We start from the raw sequence: 21717 nt of genomic DNA, 5'->3' as shown, positions 1-21717 counted from the left end.
TCATGGGCCACCAAGAGCTTGGGCTTAGTACACACTCCCAACACAGTTTGTGTTCTTCCTCCATCCCCAGGGTAGGACTCCCCAGCTCAGAAATGAATAAATAACACAAAGCAAAACATGGCACCCCTCCAGTATTCCACGGTCAACATGTCTAAAGATAGTCATGCAGAGAAAACTGAAATACTCTCCACACAGCGTCCAGACAGGGGCTCTTGTGAATGTTGTCTTGCCTCCAGAGATTGTGAGACATTTCTGGGCACTGGGGGCAGACTTCACACATTTGGATGCCTTTGCCCAATCCACTTGGAGGTGGGAGCGGCCAAGAGTTGGTTCTCTGCTGCCACCATATGGCCACGATGGTGACTGTACCCCCCAGGACAAAGCTCCACTGGGGTTAGTTTTCTTAACTGTGGCGCCCACAGGAGAATCCCTTTGTTATTTTTCATCTGTGTGTTCTGCAGGACCTTCAAGGTAGGCATGAGGCCCTACACTACCATAAGATAAGCTCACTGGGTTTGGCCTATTGCTAGCTTAGGGCTTAAACTACTCTGGCGTCTTCTCACCACTAAGGGATGCTAGCCACTTTGCCTTCCATGGGCTCAGACCTCTCTGAACACCTCAGAAGGTTAGGACGAGTTTCTTTTTCCAGCCCAGAAATCACATTAGTGGGTTTCTCTCTAACTACAGTATGATTCTCATAACTACACATCAGATTGAAGTCCTAATTGACTTGCCTGCTGTAATTTTATCCAGAGGTTGAAAATCCCTGGACTTGTGGACTCTGCCAGTTTCACTGCAGAGCAGTTATATCAGGTTCCCTTTCCAAATGTGGATGCCTCTGTTAGGAATACCTCCTTTACTTGCCTGTCATCTCATCCCTGAGCCCCCAATAGGTAAACCCTGCCCTTCTAGATGCCTACTGTCCTAGGGACGCATGCTTATCTCTGACCCTCTTTCCTTATTCCTGATCAGAATCAATGCTGAACTACAGAAGCTGAGCTGTGCTAGAGTGGCTACCAGAGCACTTAGGGGCTAACTGCTGATCTGAACATCCAAGGATGTCTGACTTTGCATGCTCCTGGTCCCAAAGGGTTGATCTGAAATCCCTGGTCAAGAGCAAGTTGAAGAAAAGCATCCAATAGCTAGGAGAGAGACCCAGGGCAGGTGTGCAGTGTGTACTTCTGAGGATCTTAAGAGCCCAGGAAGGAGGCTTGCTGCCATGTTAATTCTCACACAATCTAGGCGGAAGCCAGAAACAGCGATTCTGCTGCAAAGCACGCACAGACGCCACAGTGTACCTGAACGTGGCCTGTGCTAATTCATACATGTTCTCTCGTGTGGCCCTACTCTCTGAGACTGCAGGGAGGTGATTCTGACAGCCAGAAGACCACATTCATTGGGCGCTCTGATCTCTAGTTAGGCTTTCTCCTTTTTTAATCAATGCTAGTTAGGTTGTAGCAGGATCAGAACTCCCCAGGAGCAAGTCGGAGGCCTTCCATACTATGCCCTGGGTGGCCCAAAGGTCTTATGGTGGAGTGAATGGAACCAGTCCTTTACTGCTGAGGCTCCTGGAGTGTCCACAGTACTTCATGTAGGACAGGCTGAGGAACAACCTAGCATATCTAGTGACCTTGTACGTTTATTTCTCTCGGCTCCAGAGATCAAGTGGACTTCTCTTGCTGCTTTCTTGGGGTGCTGTGCTGATGAACTGCCTGGCTGAGATACAGGAACGAAGGCAGACAGCTCTTCATGGGAAGGCCTAAGCATGCTTCCCAGAGGCCCGTGGCTATAGGGAGACTAGACTTGGAATCCAATCATACTCAACACTGGGTTGCCTTGCCCAGGGCTCCTACCCAGAAGTTGGCCCAGGTCATTCCTGCTTGTCTTACTCAGCTCAGCCTGGCCTTCCCTACAGCAGTCCATTAACCAGAGCCACAACCAGCGTGCTGGTGACTGCATTATTCTGGGCTCCACCAAGGGGTAAAGGAGTGACTAGCACTGGGAGGACAGGGTATGGAAAGATGGAGGCAGACAAGGGAAAGACAGCAGGGTGCTTACGAACCCTTTACACATGGCAGGACTTTGGTGGAACCAAATCAGCCCTAGCCTAGAATCCGATTCCACATGTGAGTGTCTTGATGCTGGCAAAAGGGTGGGAGAAGAGGGGCTCAAATGAGCATGTGTGTCCATGAACAGGGAATGTGAAGAGGCAGGAAGAGGACCGTGTCTATATGTGAGAGTGGTTGGGAAGGGCCAGTGGCAAGGCTGGGCATGCTGGCGCACAACTTAACTTCCAGCATGCAGGAGGCACAGGCAGGGTCTCTGTAGATTAGAGGACAGCCTGGACATAGTGAGTTCCAACAGCCAATGCTATATGGAGAGAGCCAACAAAATGGGCTGGAGAGATGGCTCAGTGGTTAAGAGCACTGTCTGCTCTTCCAAAGGTCCTGAGTTCAATTCCCAGCAACCACATGGTGTCTCATAACCATCTGTAAAGGGATATGATGCCCTCTTCTGGTGTGTCTGGAAACAGCTACAGTGTACTCATATAAATAAAACAAATCTTAAAACAAAACAAAACAAAACAAAAAAATTACCAACAAAACAGAACAAAGAACCAATGACAAAGGGCAACAGTGTTTTTCTCAACGCACTTTAATGCACGCACCAGCCCACAGTCCCTGCCTGCTGGCTGGGCAGGGGAAGCCAGCCTCACCTGGAAGCTCCCATGGCTTCCCATGCCCAGAATGCCTTCCCACCTCCATCAATAGGTGAGGGGCGTGAGGATGAAGAGACGGTCTTCCTCTTTACGGATCCAGCGCATCAGCTTATGGATGGCGCTGACAGCTGATGCCTTGGTCCCCAGTGGGCTGTAGCACATGTAGAGCTCAAAGGCACCTGTCACCTGGAGGAGGGGCAAAGGGTCATCATCTAGGGTCGGTATGCCCCTGTGGCATCTTCCCAGGGTCCGCATAAAGACCAGTTTCTCTAGGGCTACCTTACCCAGGCTAGGAGGTTCTCATTGGGGCCTGTGTAGTAGATGGTCTTGAGTGGGCGAGAGGCATTGTGGGCACGGCTGTGCAGGTACTGGTAGAGGCCCAACAGTCGCTCCTGCTCCTCCTCACTGGAGTACGGGGCCTCAATCTCAGGACTGCAAATGGAGAAGTGGGTTCACATGGGAAGGCCTTTCACTGTCTTCTCTGGAGATCTAGAAATATCTATTTCTGGACAGGGAGATCTTACTGCCTGTTCGCCAGGTGCGCCCCTACTGGAAGAGATTGTCTTCTGGCTACAGAAGACGACCCAGCTCAGAAGGGAGACCCACTCCCTAGCCAGGCTCATGGTGACCCTTCATTGGAGAGGCTGTTTCTGAGTTTAGGTATCTAACAGAGTAGCAAGTCTAGAGTGGAGCAAGGCAAGCTGGGAAACCTGAGCCCAAAATGGAGGGAACAGGAAGGGAAGCCAGACTTTGACACATCTGGCCAGCTCCTTTATTGGGGTGGGGGTGGGGGGGTCGATTTTGCATTCTGGCCTGGACCAAAATTACCTCAAAAGCAGAGCTGCTACAGGGCAAAGGACGTGGGAAACCCTGAATTCCAGCCTCTTTCCCAAGTTGTTCCAGGCCTTATAAGTACTGAAGTAAGAGAGGTGTGTGCCCATCGAGAGATGCCAGAGTAAATCCGCCCCAGAAGATTGGTACACTCTCAAAGGAGTGGTCCGATTCAGGGCTGCGTCTCAGGTCTCATGACCAACCAGCCTCCCCCATCTCTGTATTCTTGTCTCCCTGAAGCAGTGCCTCCTCTCACCTGGTGAAGAGTCCTGAGCTCTTTGATTTATAGAGGAAGTGGCGAAGGTCAGGGATGCCCACTTGGGCAACGCTGTAGTAAGGTGTGCGCAGCGCCTCCCGCAGGGCCAAATGGGTTCCCCGCTTTCGGAGGCGTTCCTGGAAGCGCCGTCGGCAGTCAGAGACTGCAAAGAAGTCCTCACGGTCAGTGGAGATCAGCAGCAGGCAGAGGTCGGTGTCAGGTTCTAGGTAAGAGATGTGTGCGTGGAAGAAGCCGGCCGCATTGAACTTTGGCAGGCACACGGGGGTCCAAGCCTCGCCCTCACGAAAGGAGGAGGAGGAGCTAATGAGGTTGAAAAGCAGGTGCAGGTCGATGGGATGAAGGAATTGGTCCTTGCGGCGCACGAGCGCCACCAGCTGGTTATGGGCCAGCAGGATGGAAAAGACCAGGCTGCGAGCACGCGCCTGCTGCAGGCTGGCACTCACCGTGTCCCGCACGGCCGCTGCCAAGGGCAGGCACCGCGCCGCACCCATCAGGAAACTGGGGTCTCGAGCCATTAGCTGTAGCAGGTTATCGGTGATTCGCTCCGAGCCCGAGAGCAGGCGCCGCAGGTCGTAGTTCTGCTTCTGCTGGAAGATGTGGCTCAGCTGCGCGCCGGTAAGAAGGCTCAGAATCTGGTAGTAGATGTACAGTAGCTCCTGCGCCAGCTCCTGGGCCGACTGCCGCGTGCGGGCCACCGCCACCAGCACCAGAGGGCTCCGGCGCACGAATACTACCTTGTAGCCATCTGAGGGTGTGGGGATGGGGTCAGCTTCAGCCCTCCTCCCAGATGCCCTCCCGGATAGGCTTTCCCAGTGGGCACACAGTTTTCTTGCTGGGAACTCTGAAGGGGCTTACTGGGTGTGCTTAGCCAGTCGCCCCACTTCCCTGTCATCTGCTTCACAATCTGTTTGCTTTCTGAGAGTGTCTCACTTGAGTAGCCAAGGTTGGCCTGGGACTGGCTAATGCAGCTGAGGCTGATTCTCCTGCCCTCATCTCTCAAGTGCTGGGATTTACAGGGTATGTGGACATCACCAGACCCCAGTTCAAGAAAGCACGTTTTTATGGTAAGTGCTCAATTAGCAAGAGATCTGGGCTAAAGATCTGGGGTCTACTGCTTGTTTGTTTTTAATTCATTCTTTTGTCACTGCCCCAGGAGGCTTTCATCCTTTCTGATGGCAAAACTTCTCCCACCACCTCAGGGAGCCTCTATTGTTATCCTACCTACTGTGCTGTGAGAGCTTATGGCCCAAGAGATGGAAGTACTTGTCTCTCAGCCAAAGACAACCCAGGTTTCTAGGGGTGTGTGTGTGTGTGTGTGTGTGTGTGTGTATGTCTGTCTGTCTGTCTGTCCATCTGTCCAAAGTTTGGTATGAACAAGCCCTGCCACTGGAGCCTTCCCCACACCCCTCTTCAGGCGGCTCACCTGCATGGATGGAGCGGATGGCATTCTTGTCTGCCTCCAGGAAGGACACCAGGGCAACCATGACACCCATAGTGCTGGAAAGGGCTTCCTCAGACCCATATCGAGAATACACAGGCTTCCCTGCCTCACTCAGTACAAACACATGCTTCTGGTGGAGACGCCACGCCTCCGTAGCGTCCTCCTCTTCCCCTTCAGTTGAGCCTTCTTGGGAGGGCTCTGTGGCTGCTCCTCGGCCAGCTGCGCCCTGGGGCTCCGGCCAGTCTTCAGAGCTTCCTGGCAGCATTTCCTCCTGCAGGTCCCGGGCCACACCGGTCAGCTGGGTGCTTAGCTCGCTGAAGTCCTGGCTAATCTGGCGCATGTCCGTAGCCAGTGGCGGGGGACTCCCAACGCACTCTTTGGGGCTGTCCCCAGAAGCTTCTCTGTCTTCTAACTCTGTCAGGTCTTCATAGGAACGTGTATGGACGAACATTGCACCCTCCTGCCCAGCACCTGCAGACCGAAAGCACCGGTGCTTAGAGAGGCAGCTGTTACCAGACACTCACCACTCTCCAAGGAGATGCTCCGCTGCTTGGCGCCAAGCTACACCTCCTCCCCCCCTGTCTGCCGTGGACCATGCTAATCTACAACTTAAAAGCCTCAGGTCTCATGGCAGCATTGGAAATTGGTATCTGCCAACCTCTCGCTAACATTGAACAGCTTACCCCTTGCCCATTCCAAACATACTGGCCTTTATTAACCTGCACTTTGGACCCCTCCGCACTTAACATTTGGCTCAGGAGCCCTGCACAGGTTGTTTACCTGAAGGCATCATCAGCACCCCCCCGACCCCCTCCCACTGTGGCCAAGTACTTGTCATATGTCAGCTCTCAGGGAAGATGTAGTTACTTATACACCTGATGTTCAACCACAGTCAGTATCATTCTTCTCTCTTTGATTTCCTTTGGAACACTGACCACTTATTAGTCACTCCAATGGTAACCCCCAAGAGCATGGACTTATTTACCATGGGGGAGGGCTACCATAGCCTCTGACTACTGCCTGTGGCCTGAAGCCATGCCAGGCAAGAATTTGACCCTGTCCATACTTTCCTTGTTTTGGAGACGTGGTCTTAGTATATAAGTAAGTGGCTAGCCTCATACTCACTCACTATGTAGCCCCAGGTTGGCCATGAATTCACACCAATCCTGCCTCAGCCCACGGATGACCCGCGCGTGCTGGGATCACAGGTGGCCAGCACCACATCCAGCTCTTCTTTTTCTTTTCAAACAGTTTGAGGTTTTATTACAAGATACTTTAGTTGGGTGCCAGTGGTGCACACCTTTAATTCCAGTACTCAGGAGGCAGAGGCAGGTGGATCTCTGTGAGTTTCAGGCCAGCCTGATCTACAGAGATAGTCAGGATAGCCAGGGCTATACCCTATCTCAAACCTCCCTCCCCTGTACAAAAAATAAAAAAAGGTATTTTAAGTATAGACTTTTAGGTAAGATCAATAAGAAAAAAAGAGCCTGTTTTGACAGAAAATGGCTAGAAAGGAAAGCTGTAAACTGAGCCCTGCTTTCTGCATAGTCCCCAGAGTGTGACAAATACCTGACTAGTGACTGAGCAACATGTAGGAAGGAAAGGAAGACAGACTGTGAGCCCTGCCTCTCCCTGGAGGCTTGGCTATTCTACCAGTCTCTGCCCATACCTGGCTCCGTTCCCTGGGTCAGTCCTGGCGTGGGGCTCTCAGCTCTTTCCACACTTTGGCCATTGGAAGGAGCCAGTGTGCCCTCGGGGCATTCGCTGCTTCTCTTCCTCTGCATGTCTGCAGCCATCTTTCGGGCTGTCCTATGAGGTAGGTAAAAGAAGGACATCACAGAGAGTAAAGGAGTAAGGTGTTCTGGCGGAGACATCGATGGGGTTGGGAGTAGTACAGTACGCTTCTTACCAGGACCCCACTAAGTCAACGACCTGGGGATGGTTTCTGAGGATTCTCTCACTCACTAAAAAATAATAAGTTGTTTGTTTCTAGATGTGGTGTCTGGTACCTATAATCCTAGGACTCGGGGGACTTGAGTTAGAAGAATTCCCCAAAGTACCAGCTAGCTGTGGCTACATAGTAAAACCTTGTTTTAAAACCTATGATCTATCTCTTTCCCTCCCCTCTGCCCTCTCCCTCTCCTGGGAGTTGAAGGGCCTTGTACATAGCAGGTAGACTTTACCAGCCATAGTGTTCCTTGTACATAGTAGGTAGACACTTTAGCAGTCATCATGTTCCTTTTCTGCTTATAAGAAGACACACACATTCACTGCAGAAAACTTGGAAACATCGGAAGCCGAGAGAAATGTTATTCATTCTCTCTCCCACTCAATCTTCCTAGCTATCCTGACGGTGTTAGCTGCTATTATTAGTTTGTTTCAAAACATGCTTCTAATTTTTTTTCTTGAGACAGGTTCTCCATGTGGTTCTGGCTGCCCTGGGGCCTGAGACATGGACCAGGCTGGCCTCCAACACACCTGCCTTTGCCTCCAGGGCTGGGGTCACAGGTGTGCTCCACCAGCTTGAAACCGTACATTTCATCTGCATTTAAAACTAGTTATTTAGCCGGGCGTGGTGGCGCATGCCTTTAATCCCAGCACTTCGGAGGCAGAGCCAGGCAGATCTCTGAGTTCGAGGCTAGCCTGGTCTACAGAGTGAGTTCCAGGACAGCCAGGGCTATACAGAGAAACCCTGTCTCGAAAAACCAAAAAACAAAACAAACAAACAAACCTAGTTATTTAGAACCTAAAAAGATGGCTCAGGGGCTGGTGAGATGGCTCAGCTGGTAAGAGCACCAGACTGGTCTTCTGAAGGTCCTGAGTTCAAGTCCCAGCAACCATATGGTGGCTCACAACCATCCGTAAGGAGATCTGACTCCCTCTTCTGGTATGTCTGAAGACAGCTACAGTGTACTTACATATAATAAATAAATAAATCTTTAAAAAAAAAAAAAGATGGCTCAGCAGTTAAGAGCACTTAGTTTTCCAGAGGACCTGAGTTCCATTTCCAACACCCACATGGTGGGTCACAAATGCCTATAATTCTAGTTCCATTCAGATACCAGGCACACAAGCGATGGACATATATAAATCTTTAAAATAATTAAAAATTATTAAAGGTGTGTGGTGTGGTGGCATTCACCTTTAATCCCAGTACTTAGAAAGGAAAGGCAGGCAGATCTCTAAGTCCAGGAAGTCAGGCCTCTGTTACACAGAGAAATCCTGTTTCAAAATAAACAAATATAAACTATTTATTTATTTATTGTGTGTGTGTGTGTGTGTGTGTGTGTGTGTGTGTGTGTGTGAAGGCACACAGGTGCGACAATGCATGCAGAGTTAAAGGACACTTCAGGAGTCAGCTTTCTCCTACCACTTTGAGGCAGAATCCCTCTTGTTTCTGTCACTGGGCAGTGTGCTCAGGCTGGATGACCCACAACTTCCTGCCGATTCTCCTGCCTCTGCCTCCTGTCTCACCATAGATGTGCCGAGATCACAGATACTGACCACTGCACCTGTCTTTTCACATGTGGGGTTCAAGGATAAAACTCAACTTTGGCAGCAAGTGCCTTCACCCACGGAACCATCTCATGAGCCCCTATATACACAAAAAGACAAAGTACAATGTTTATATGTCAAATAAAATAAAATAAAATAAAACACATTTTAAAATACATAAAAAGGACCAGAAGGAAGTAACACTGTCAGGTTAGCCAGTACAATATTTGAGAGACTGAAACAGAAGGGTTGTTCAAAGTTTGGGCCAGCCTGGGCTACATAGTGACAAGGCCAGCCTGAAATTCATAGTGAAATCCTGTCTTAAAAAAATTCAGCCAGGCGTGGTGGTGCACGCCTTTAATCCCAGCACTCGGGAGGCAGAGGCAGGTGGATTTCTGAGTTCGAGGCCAGCCTGGTCTACAAAGTGAGTTCCAGGACAGCCGGGGCTACACAGAGAAACCCTGTCTCGAAAAACCAAAAAAAAACCAGGTTAGCCTTCTATGAAGTGTATGTGGGTTGAGTCTACAATTCAGAGCACAGCTCTAATCAGGTTAGTCTACAGAGCTGAGAAACGAAGCTCGGGTTTGTCTGATGTTACTACAGGAGGGAAGAACTTGACACAAGAGTTGAAACACTTCTACAATGGTTCTCTCATGCCACACTCTACCATGCATTTACCAGGGTGGACATGGCAGTGGATGCCTTTGATCCCAGCACCAGGAAAGCTAAGGTAGGTGGCTTTCTGTAAGCTTGAGGCCAGCCTGATTTACAGAGCCAAGCTCAAGGCCAGCCAGAGTTACAAAAAAGAGTATATATATTATTATATGTAAGTACACTGTAGCTGTCTTCAGACACACCAGAAGAGGGAGTCAGATTTCGTTACGGATGGTTTTGAGCCACCATGTGGTTGCTGGGATTTGAACTCTGGACCTTCAGAAGAGCAGTCGGGTGCTCTTACCCACTGAGCCATCTCACCAGCCCATATATACTCTTTATATACTCATATATATGTTTTTTTTTTGTTTTGTTTTTTTGTTTTTCAAGACAGGGTTTCTCTGTGTAGCCCTGGCTGTCCTGTTGGCTGTGGACTTTCCACACTCACTCTGTAGACCAGGCTGGCCTCAGGTTCAGGGATCTTCCTGCCTCCTGTGAGCCACACCTGGCTAGGGCTTACATTAAATGTTGTCCACTATAAAAGTTGCCTGGGTCACGGTGTCTGTTCAGAGCAGTAAACCCCAAACTAAGACGTGTGTATGCTGGACCTCAATTCCAGTCCTCATGGCTTTGAGAAAATACACAATGACTGAATGAACGATCTCTTCAGTCCCTGTCTGGTAATAATTCTGAGTGGCTCAGACCAAGCAGTGGTCCATTCTATTAACATCTTATGCCTCTACCATTTCAGAACACTGCCTTTCACATACAGAGACATGGGGAAACATAGGTAGAAGATTATTTATAAGCTCTGAAATACTTCAGAATCAAAGCTGCCTAGAATTAGTGTCCTAGCGAAGGGGGCTGGGAAATGTGGAAAGTCCACAGCCAACTCCTAAGCAGTGAGGTCTTTGCCACAGCATCTGCCTTTACCCTGTTCTCTCTGGAATCCACCACATCCAGACACTATTCCACCAATGACCTCTAAGGTCAACTCACCTCACCCCTGAGCGGTAATAGATCCCCCTGATATGTTCTTATCTTCTCTCCCTCTCCTCTGTTTCCAGCCCCCTATTTCTCTTCCAGCCCTTGTCCTATCTTTATATTTTTAGACAGTGTCTCACTTTGTGGCTAAGGCTGCTCTGCTGGTCTGAGGTTCACTAAATAGTGCAGTCTGGATTTGAACTTGAGGGAATTGCCTTTTCCCAGGTACTGGGACTATGCCACCAACCCTGGCTTACTCCTTCTCTCCTGAAGCACTTACGGCTGGCTCTTGGCTTCTAGAACACCATTCTCTTTTCTTGGCTCTCTTGACTCAGGGATTACCCATGTGTGTGCTTTCTACAGTTCTGACTGGAGGGCCCAGAGTTCAGTCCTCGTTTCTCTTCTCTGTCCTCAATGCCTTTGGGATCTTATTCCACTCTTGTAAGTTACCTCTGCACGTTAATGGATCCAACTTTATTTCTAGCCCAAAGCTTCCACCTGATTTACAGGCATACACCTGGAACTCTCCTTTCTTATCTTTAGGTTATATGCCCCAACCAAGCTCCCAATTTTTCTAGAGAAGGTTTCTTGGGTGTGGTGGCACACCCCCAAAATCCTAGCACTTGAGTTGGGCCAGAGGTCCTGGAGTTCAAAGTTATTCTAAACTACAAAGCAAGAAACTCCAAATCCAGTCTCGCCCAAATGAGACTTTGTAAAAAACAACAGCAACAACAACAACAACAACAACAACCAAACCAACCCCTAAAAACCCCCCAAAAAACAGACTATTGGGGAGAGTGGCTGGAAACATGGCTCAGCATTTAAAAATATTTACTGCTTCTCTAGAAGAGCCAAGTTTGGTTCTCAGGCCCACATTAGGCCCACAACTGCCTGTAAGTCCCACTTCGGGAAACCGGTGTCCTCTTCTCGCCTCTACAGGCATGCACCCAAGTGGCATGCATTTACCGAGACACAAAAACAATAAAAACACATCTTCACATCTTTAAACACTAAGCTAGACAGGCTGCGGTGGCGTACTCAGAGCAGGAGGGTCCTGAACTTGAAGCCAGCCTGGTCTGAGATCCAAGATAGCCAGGGCTGCATAGAGAAACTCTGTCTCAAAGAAACCAAAATAATAATAATAATTAATAATAATAAAATAAGTCAATCCAAACCAACAGGGGATGTCAGGGATGGCTCGGCGAGTGAAATGCTTGCCCCGCAAACAAGAAGGCATGAATCCCATCCCCAGAACCAGCGTGAGGTGCTGCTGGCTTTGTTGCCACTTGTAATTCCAGTACTGTGGAGGCAGAGACAGAGGATGCCTGGTGCTTGCTGGCCAGCCGATAGCCTAACTGGTAGGTGATGAGAGACCCTATTTCATAGAAGGCAAACAGCTTTCTTGAGAACGATTCTGAGGGCTCCATGTGGATGTGTTCTGGTATGAACACATACGCACAGACAATAGTAACACATAAAAGCAAAAACAATAATAATAACACATAAAAGCAAAAACAATGACCTTTGATGAGGAGATACTTTAAACATCTTATATTGCAATATTCTAACTTTACTAGCATTATTTTTCCCATTGAAAATAATACAGGGCTGGAGAGATGGCTCAGCAGGTTAAGAGCACTGACTGCTCTTTTGAAGGTCCCGAGTTCAAATCCCAGCAACCACATGGTGGCTCACAACCACCTGCAATGAGGTCTGACACCCTCTTCTGGCAGGTCTGAAGACAGCTACAGTGTACTTATATATAATAATAAATTAAAAAAAAAAAAAAGAAGCCGGATGGTGGTGGCACACGCCTTTAATCCCAGCACTTGGGAGGCAGAGGCAGGCGGGTTTCTGAGTTCAATGCCAGCCCGGTCTATAGAGTGAGTTCCAGGACAGCCTGGGCTACACAGAGAAACCCTGTCTCGAAAAAAAAAAAAAAAAAAAGATTTATAAAAAAAGAAAATAATACAGCTAGCCAGACAGTGGTGGCAGCACACGCCTTTAATCCCAGAACTTGGGAGGCAAAGGCAGTTTTAGGCCAACCTGGGCATGGAGAACCCTGTCTCAAAAACGAAAAGATAAAGAAAAAAAGTTGAGCGGTGGTGGGTGGTGTGGCGCACACCTTTGATTCCAGCATTCTGGAGGCACAGTCAGGTGGATCTCAGAGTTCAAGGCCAGCCTGGTCTACAGAGTCAGTTCCAGGACAGCCAGGGCTACACAGAGAAACCAGATCTCAAAAAAAAAAAAAAAACCTCCAAAAACAAAAAACAAACAAAAACCCCCAATAATAATGAGGAAGAAGAGGAAGAGGAGGAGGAAGAGGAGCAGGAGATCTAGGAATATGGTTCGGGAGGTAGAGTGCTCTGCTCGCTTAGTATGCTCGAAGGTTCTACTTAAACTGGTGGTGCCTGCATGCGATGAGAGCAGAGGGTCAGGAGCTCAAGGGCATCTTTAGCTAGAAAAGTGAGTGTGATGTAAGCTCGGTCCGAATGAGATGCTGTCTTTTTAAAAAGCACAAAAACAACTAGCCATTATGACTTAGGCTTAAAATCTCAAACTTGGTAGGCCAATGCAGGAAGGTCGGTCTGAGCTACAGTGAGACCAAAACAAACAAACAGCAGGGGATGAGGCTGCAGCTCAGTTTGATCTTCAAAATATGACATGGTGACAAGACATGCTTAGCACTCCAGAGAGAGGAGCAGCAGCTTGGGATACCTGAGAACCTATCTTTACCAGAGAGAGGAAGATAAGATAAACTATAATGCGGCCAGAGGCTGTGGTGCTGGTGCATAGCTATAGCCCCAGCACTTAGGGTGTCACCACCAGCCATGGCTTTGACCATCCAGAGCTACAGTGAATGCTACTTGGTCTCAATAAAAACAAAACTGGGGGCTAGGTATGTAATTTAGTTGAAGGAGTGCTGGCCTATAACACATACAGTTCTGGGTTTGAACCCTGTACTATATAATATCATGTATGGGACTGGGGAGATAGCCCAGTTGTTAAATGCTTACCTTGTGAGCATGAGAACCCAGTTGAATCCCAAGAATCCCTGTAAAAAGTTTGGCATGGTGCACCCGCATAATCTCAGGGCTGGAGAAGTGGAGACAGCTAGATCCCTGGGGCTCTAAGGCCAAAGTAGCCTTACAAGATGAGTTCCAGAGAGAGAGAGAGAGAGAGAGAGCTATAAAGAGAGACCTTATCTCAAAAACCAAGGTTGGGCAAGGGAATGGTGGCACACGCCTTTAATCCTAGCATTTAAGAGGCAGAGGCAGGCGGATCCCTGTGAGTTCAAGGCCAGCCTGGTCTACAGAGAGTTCCAGGGCAGCCAAAGCTACACAGAGAAACCCTGTCTCAAAAACAAAAAATAAAGCAAAACAAAGAAATCAAAACCATAACCAATGTTGGGCCAGCCAGCTAGATCACTGCTTGCAGCCAAACTTAACAACTTGAGTTTGATCCCTAGAACTCCTGTGAGTCATTTTCTGACCTTCACATTCACCCCAAATTTAAAAAGAAAAAGTTTAAAAGCAAATAACCAAGGTGGACAACACCTGAGAAATTATATTTTAAGTTGACCTGTGGCCTCAATATGTGCACCCGTCCATGTATACACATATACATACATACATACACACACACACACACACACACACACACACACACACAGAGCCATGGATGGGCCTGGAGTGATAGCTTTGGTGGCTAAGAATTTTTTATTTTATTTTATTTCATTTTATTTTTATTTATTTATTTACTGCTTTGGCAGAGGATCATAGCTCATTTCCCAGGACCCATGTTGGAGGGGGGGGGGGCTCACAACAACCTGTAACTCCAGCTCACAGGGGACCCAATGCTCTTTTTTGGCCTCCTCAGGCACCTATACACACATATATACACACATTTACATACACAAATAAACAAACAAATGTGGGTGATCTCAACTCTTAGGAGACAGGAGCAAGAAGATCACAAATTCAATTCCTTCAGCTATGTAATGAGTTTGAAGCCAACCTGGGATATATGAGACTCTGTCTCATAAAAAGCAACAAATAGGGGCTGGAGAGATGGCTCAGCAGTTTAGATCAGAGTATGTACTCCTCTTAGAGAAGACTGGGTTTGATACCTAGCACCCTGGTTAGGCAGCTCACAGATGTCTAGAACTCCAGCTCCAGTGGACCCAGTGCCCTCTTCTAGCCACTGCAGGCACTGCACACACATACGCCACTTCCTCTTCCAACATTCACACATAATCAAAATAAATAAAATTAAAATCTTAAAAATAAATAAATAGGGCTGGCGAGATGGCTCAGTGGTTAAGAGCGCCGACTGCTCTTCAGAAGGTCCCAAGTTCAAATCCCAGCAACCACATGGTGGCTCAAAACCATCCGTAAGGAGATCTGACGCCCTCTTCTGGAGTGTCTGAGGACAGCTACAGTGTACTTACATATAATAAATAAATAAATCTTAAAAAAAAAATAAGTAAATAATAGTGGGAGGGAGACAATAAGAGGTTCCTGATAGAATGACCAACTTTCCCAGAATAACACATCAAAGTTGTAAATGTCTATATCCAATAGTTGACTATTACTTTTTTATTTTGTTTTGCTTTGAGACATGGTTCCTCTGTGTAGCTCTGGCTGTCGTGGCACTCACTATGTAGACCAAGTTATCTTTAAACTCAAGAGATTCACTTGTCTCTGCCTCCTGAGTGCTGGGATCAAAGGGGAATGCCGCCACCACCACCTAGCACACCCGGTTCAATAGTTGACCATTTCTTATCTCTTCCCTGATTATCTGATGGGTCTAAGCCGCTATTATCTCCCTAGCAAATTATTGCCACAACCTCCTAACCAGTAGTAATGTGTTCCACCAGGTCGGCCTTTGTAATCGAGGTGAGCCTCTGAAAGGTAGGTCGGGTCAGGCTCTTCCTCTGCTCACTACATTAATACCTCAGTTAGAAGAAAGTCACTTCCCCCAACGGCACAGGAGGCCCCTCCGTTGATCCTTTCTCCTTCATTTCTCGGAGCTTATTTTCTACCCTTTCTTCCTGCCCCCTTTCTACATCAGCCCAGCATAGCCGGATCTCTTCACTTGACCTTTGCCCTCAGTCTACCAACACCCTAAGTCACTCATATCTCTTCCTAGGCTAGCACAGTGACTCACTCCCTCACTTCAGGCTGCTGCCGGAATACCTTATCAGCAGTATATCTGCTCACCAGGGCTTTTCTTTTCCTAGATTGAAGGTCACTCTGTGGCCTGCTATGTTAGACAAGTGCAGGAGGAATTAAATCGGCATTTAACACATCTTTGGAGGATATCTTTGGAGGATAAAGAAAAGGAAAGGTCTGTGAACACCCAGTTCAAGTGTACCTGGGGTCAGGCAAGAAAACTCCTGCCTGTGGAGACAGCTTGTCGTTGGAAGCAGTCAGGCAAAGCAGCTCTGCAGTTAGAGGAACTGGTTTTCCTGGTCCGTTTTCTTACTTATAAAATGGTACCGAATGGCTGCAAACAGCCAGGAATGATGTATGGGGTGGGAAGATTAAATGAGATAATACATGTGGTCTGGCTATACAGAGTACGCATACCCTATACTCAGCTGAAGTTATTAGCACATTGTGGTTCTTCTTAGCACTCAGACTGGATTTACACACAGATCCAGTGGCCTCTGTCCTGCCAATCAATCCTTTGGAAGTTTTCTCAGTCAGCCAGGGCCTGAGGAATGACCTGATCAAACATACTTCTCACCTCAGGAATCATGAACTCTAGTTTGAGGGACCCCTCCTCCTGTCCCCCTCTCCCCTGCCCCAGGACATCAGGTCAAAGAGCCACGGGCCTCAGTCTCCCGGGTATCAAGCAAGCTGTTCTTACCTTCTCTGCAGTTGCAGAGCCAGGTTGCCAGTTCTCAGCTGCTTCTAGCTATCTCTCCCAAATTTATCTACCTCCTAGGTCTGCACAATGCCCTCTCTGTGGCGTTGTACTTCTGCCTTCAAACTCCAAACAAGTTCTACACCAGCTATGCCGTCCTGACAACATGCTCCTTCAGGACACTTTTTGTGCTTCTGAGTGTTAAATAAATCCAGTGTTTCTGAGTGTCCCCAGCATAGGACCTGCACAGGGAAGGGAGCAGGGCCAGCTGTCTAGAGCTAGCCGGTGCTTTTTTTTTTTTCCACAAAAGTTCTCCTTCTGTGTGAGATCATATAGCATTTTTATCCTCTCCAAGGTCAGTCTGGGGTTCCAACCAGAAGGCCTGGTGAAGCGAACCGTTTTCTGGATACCCACCCACTCAGGCAAGAAGGTTGAGTGGAGCAGATAAAGCCCACCTCCCACCTCCAATAGACTTTGATTTCTACAGCTAGTGCTCCTGGAAAGCTGGTCCTGAAGCCGTTATGCAAGGGAGGTGTCTGAGAACAGCCCCAGTGGTCTCTACAGGAACACTTTTTTAGGCAGTTCCTCTAAGTGCTCCCAGGGCATGCAACTTTCCCTAGAAGCCTCTAGCAGAGCCTATGAACAAAATCACCAAGAACAAAATAAAACAAAAACAAACAAACAAAACGCTGATGCTTTTCCTCCTTCAGATTGCTCCTGAGAGAGGAGGGTCTTGCAAAAACCACTCCTTACTAGCTCCAAACAACCTTGATCCTTTTTCCTGTTCTAAGAGCGCTTCACTTTTGGTCTTGACCCCTTTGGCGCACTTGGGAGAACGACTCAGAAAGTCTGACAGTCAGGGCTCAATTGGGACTGCGATGTGCCTGCTTCAGCAAGATGCCTCCTGGATCTACAATGAGCCTAGCTCCTTGTCACCTCTAGAGGCCACTCCCCTTCCTGACAAAGGCTACTCACAGTTCCCAAGCAAACTCTACCTAGAAAGGGTTGGCTCACCCTTCCAGACCTGCCTGTCTCACTCCACCATCCTCCGTAGCTTTTAAAGAGAACTCTGTGGGCCGAATATGTCCGAATTGGGGGTTGGTGTCTGCTGCCTATGGGACATTGCTCTCCCGGCCAAAGAATGAGTTCTCGCTTCATCTTTCGTAGTGCCTAGCTGGGACCAGCCCTCTTAAGGACCCCAAAGAGCCGCAGTACCCCTATCGGGGCAGTAGATGGCCGGGACCCCCCCCCTTGTTTTCAAGCCCCTCCCTCTAAAGATGACAGCTTGCCCGCCTCTCGCCGCCCCCAGGCCACGTGGGTTGGCAGTCGAACTCACCTGTTTCTTGGGGAAACACAGGACCTACCGAGGGTGCCAGTCACTGCCCTCTGCCAGACCCCTGGGGAGATATAAGTGTCCAGCAGTGCCTGGCCTTAGGGTGCAACTTCGCGGGGCTACCGCCCCTGGAGGATACAGACATGGCCACGGCGGAGGAACCGATCTCTCCTGCCGACCCTTAACCGGCCACCGGCGCAGGAAGACAGCTTTCACCGGCCTCTGGTGGCGGAGGCCCGGTTCCAGCCTCTTGGCCAGCCCCAGCCCGCCCCTGTGTGCATTGTGGGAAATGTAGTCCGTAACTCTCCGCAGCCTTAAAGCTGCGGGAGCGGTTCCGGGCTCCGGAGCCTGGCGATGCCAGAGGCGGGGTCTGACCCAGGACCCGGGTTGCTTCACCTGGCACCGCCTTCTTCCGTGTCTTAGAGGCGGGTCCTCTACCCTTCCCCCCCCCCAAACACCCACTAGATGTTTACTTTAAGGGACCAGAACGAACGTCGGTATTTCCCCACCGATCATGGAAAGACAAGTTTAGGGAGCTGGATAAATGCCACTAGTGAGCACAGCCACATAGACTGTACGAGACGCGGACGTGTTGAAAAGGCTCAAAAATTGTTGCTTAAAAAGACCTTAAGTCTGGTCACAGTATATTAGTATAAGGCAACAGAAGGTACAGTTCTCAACAATTCACATAGACTGAACCGGGGAGCTTTTTAAAAAAACATTAATGCCTGGACACTACCCTAGAGATTTTTACTTAATGGGATGAATGTGAGGTACGAGGCATCGGAGTTATTTGAAAAAGCTCCTGGGTGATTTCTAAGGGCAAGGAACCACTGCTTATAATTTCCTAGACACAAAGTAATAAAACTAGGAAAACAAGTTTTCCCAGCAGCCCTTATTTCTGGTGAATAGTTTGAAGAAGCAAAATTAGGGAATGGCTAGTATTACTTATATTTTATCTGAAGCAATTTGCTTACTTTTCGAGCTTCATGGTTAATCATCCCAATAGTTCTGAGATAAAGGACAAAGTCAAAAACCTCTGACTTTTCCTTGCAGTTTGACAGGCTCCCTAAGGATGTTTCACACAATCTTATCCAGAAGTTGGGGATCTCTCTCTCTCTCTCTCTCTCTCTCTCTCTCTCTCTCTCCCTCTCTCTCTCTCTCTCTCTCCCCTATGCAAATTTGAAATCTGACTCCATAATACCGGCATATGTGTGAGTGACATGATGGCAACCTGTGACCTTTTACTGGAGATAGTTTGCACAGGGTTACCAGAACCTTGAATGCTGGGTAAGGGAAGCGTCCCATGTGAGACAGAGTTCGTTCCTTTGCAGTGGAGACTGAGAAGGGGAGCAGAACTTTCAGGTCTTTCAGGATTTCCTCTCTTTGCTTGCTCTGGCTTCCAGGTTCCTACCATGAGGCAAATATAATTTATACAAGTTTGTCCTATATACTTCATTTCATATTATTTCACTATACGAGTCTAAAGTAAGAATTTTTGAGCAGGGCGGTGATGGCACACCCCTTTAGTCCCAGCACTTGGGAGCAGAGGCAGGCGGATTTCTGAGTTCAAGGCCAGCCTGGTCTACAAAGTGAGTTCCAGGACAGCCAGGGCTACACAGAGAAACCCTGTCTCAAAAAAAACAACCGGAAAAAAAAAAAAAAAAGAATTTTCTTTGTGTGATGATGGGGCTGGAACCCAGGGCCTTCTCGTGCCAACAAGTATGCTACCATTGAGCTTCATTCAGTCCTGACTCCAGAACAGCACTCCTCAACCTGGGGCCCATCGACCCTCTTACAGGGGTCACATGCCAGATATCCTGCATATTGATATTTGCATTGTGGTTCATAACAATAGAAAAATTAGTTATGAAGTAGCAATGAAAATCATTTAGGATGGCATTAGCACAATATAAGGACCTGCATGAAAGTGTTGCAGCATTAGGAAGGTTGAGAACTACTGTTCTCAAAGAGCTCTTTTTTCTAAGGTTTATTTATTTGTTATATGTAAGTACACTATAGCTGTCTTCAGGCACACCAGAAGAGGGCATCGGGATCCCATGACAGATGGTTGTGAGCCACCATGTAACCACATGGCGGGATTTGAACTCAGATCCTTTGGAAGAGCAGTCAGTGCTCTTAACCGCTGAGCCATCTCGCCAGCCCCCAAGATCTCTTATTCTCTAACTGACACACAAGTTCTTTGCTTTATTTCATTAACTGCAAGCCATTCCCCCATGGAATTGATCTCCAGAGAAGATAAATATCTCCAAAGATAAATATAAAGCTTTCTAACTACCAGTGTGACAGTCTCCACATGGATGTCAGTATTTCTCTTAGAATGTCATTCTTGAGCTGGGTGTGGTGGCACATGCCTTTAATCCCAGCACTTGAGAGGCAGAGGCAGGCAGGCAAATTTCTGAGTTCAAGGTCTTCTTTTGTGTGCATATGTATGTTCTGTATTCATGTATGTGCAAATATGTATGGGAATATGTGCAGGGGTGTGTGTGCACATCTTACATTGGGTGTTGTTCTAATCAGCTTCAGTTCTCAACTTGACACAGTGTCTGTGGGGAATTGTTTCAGTTGTTAATTGATGCAGGAGTGCCCAGCTCATTGCAATTAGTGTTATTCCCTGGGCAGGTGGTCCTGGGCTACTCAGCTTGAGTGAGCCAGCAAGCAACATGGGTTCCTTCCTGGTTTCTGCTTCAAAAGTTCCGGTGCTGAGTTTCCTTAAGGATCAACTGTGGCCTGTGAGCGGAAATCAGTCCTCTCCTCCCCTCAGTTGCCTTTGGTCAGAATGTTCTAGCACAGCAGCAGAAGGAAGCTATAACTTCCTTGACATTGTCCCACTTTTAGGTCTCATGGAGCCTGGAGTTCACTGGTTGACTAGACTGCCTTGGCCAGCAAGCTCCAGAGATCCACCTGTCTCTGTAGCCCCATCACTGAGATTAGAGATTCCCATCTCTGTGTTTGGCTTCTCCCTAGGTACTGCTCATGCTTGTATAACAAGCACTTTACCCATGAGCACTCTACAGATTAAGCAGTTCTTTCCCTCAGTCCTCATTCTTGCTCCCAAGAACAAAATTCCCATCAGACATGACAGAGTCTTTATTTACTGGGATAAGCTGGTGAGCATGCATCTCTAAGGTGTGTGCTTAGCCACTATAGAAGCAAGCCACTATAGCTACATTTGTTTGTTTGAGGACAGGTTTCCTGTAGCCAATGCTGGCCTGCACTCCTTTTCCTCCTGTTTCTACCTCCAAAAGTGTTGATTACAGGTGTACCACTGCAATAGGTGGGGTTTTTTTTCCTTCTGTACACAAGCAGGTGGGTGTCTGTCAGTCCCAGGCTAGCCTTTCTACAAAGGGAGTTCCAGGCCAATCAGAGCTGTAGAATGAAGTCTTTTCTCAAAAAGAAAAAAGGAAAAAAAAAGAGGGCATTAGATTGCAATAGTTTACCTTAAAATATACCAATAACATCACTTTGTATAGTATAGGCCAAGGAGAACCGACTCTTTTGGAGACTTGTTGTCAGTAGGTTACCCAGTCTGCCCTTGAACTCACTTGTAGCCAAGGCAGGCATTGAATTTTCAGGCTTCCTGCCTCACCCACGAATCTCACCTTAAGTCACCATAAAGTTCAGAATTGATAGAGTTGGAGCACACACCTATAAGTGCAGTATGCAGGAGGCAAGGAGAGCGTGAGTGCCAGGCCTATTTAGGATTCTCACGGAGACTCTGAACAAAAAAGAAAAGGAGCAAATCAAAGTCAGCATTTTAGCCAGGCTGTAGTGGCACACACCTTTAATTCCAGCACTCGGGAGGCAGAGGCAGATGGATCAGTGAGTTCAAGGCCAGCTTGGTCTACAGTCAGTTCCAGGATAGCCAGTGATACACAGAGAAACTGTCTCAAAAACACTGAAAACAAACAAACAAACAACCCCCCCCAAAAAAACTTTAATCTATGTTTTGATTTTTTATTTGAATGTTGGCATAAACTTAACCTATAACTTGCTTTTTGTTAATGAAATTACAAAGAAATCAGTACTGGTTCTTTTGGAATACTAGTAAAGAAATATGAGTCAGGCATGGTGGTATATACCTCTAATCC

General features: G+C 47.9%; 1 protein-coding gene across 1 annotated transcript; it reads right to left on the bottom strand.

Moving 5' to 3' along the window:
- Positions 1-2632: 2632 nt before the first annotated feature.
- Mon1a (MON1 homolog A, secretory trafficking associated) lies at positions 2633-17887 on the bottom strand. The gene is made up of 6 exons (XM_021171957.2): positions 17609-17887; positions 6938-7077; positions 5251-5739; positions 3807-4572; positions 3004-3151; positions 2633-2905 (listed from the first exon to the last, which is right to left on the bottom strand). The coding sequence occupies exons 2-6, from the start codon at positions 7062-7064 to the stop codon at positions 2765-2767; spliced, it is 1671 nt and encodes a 556-aa protein (XP_021027616.1). The 5' UTR covers positions 7065-7077; positions 17609-17887; the 3' UTR covers positions 2633-2764.
- Between the last annotated feature and the right edge of the window lie 3830 nt (positions 17888-21717).

The sequence above is a fragment of the Mus caroli genome, chromosome 9, assembly GCF_900094665.2.
Source record: "Mus caroli chromosome 9, CAROLI_EIJ_v1.1, whole genome shotgun sequence".
In the NCBI taxonomy this organism is placed as follows: Eukaryota; Metazoa; Chordata; class Mammalia; order Rodentia; family Muridae; genus Mus; species Mus caroli.
Note: the sequence above shows the minus strand (reverse complement) of the source record. Positions and strands in the feature narration are given on the sequence as shown.

Bases quoted from the DNA above. Each gene is read 5' to 3' on its own strand.
- Mon1a (XM_021171957.2), bottom strand. From the start codon at position 7,064: ATGGCTGCAGACATGCAGAGGAAGAGAAGCAGCGAATGCCCCGAGGGC. The intron at 4,573-5,250 runs GTGAGCCGCCTG...CCACACCCTCAG, and splicing joins CATCCGCTCCATCCATGCAG to ATGGCTACAAGGTAGTATTC. The intron at 2,906-3,003 runs GTAAGGTAGCCC...CCCCTCCTCCAG, and splicing joins ATGAGAACCTCCTAGCCTGG to GTGACAGGTGCCTTTGAGCT.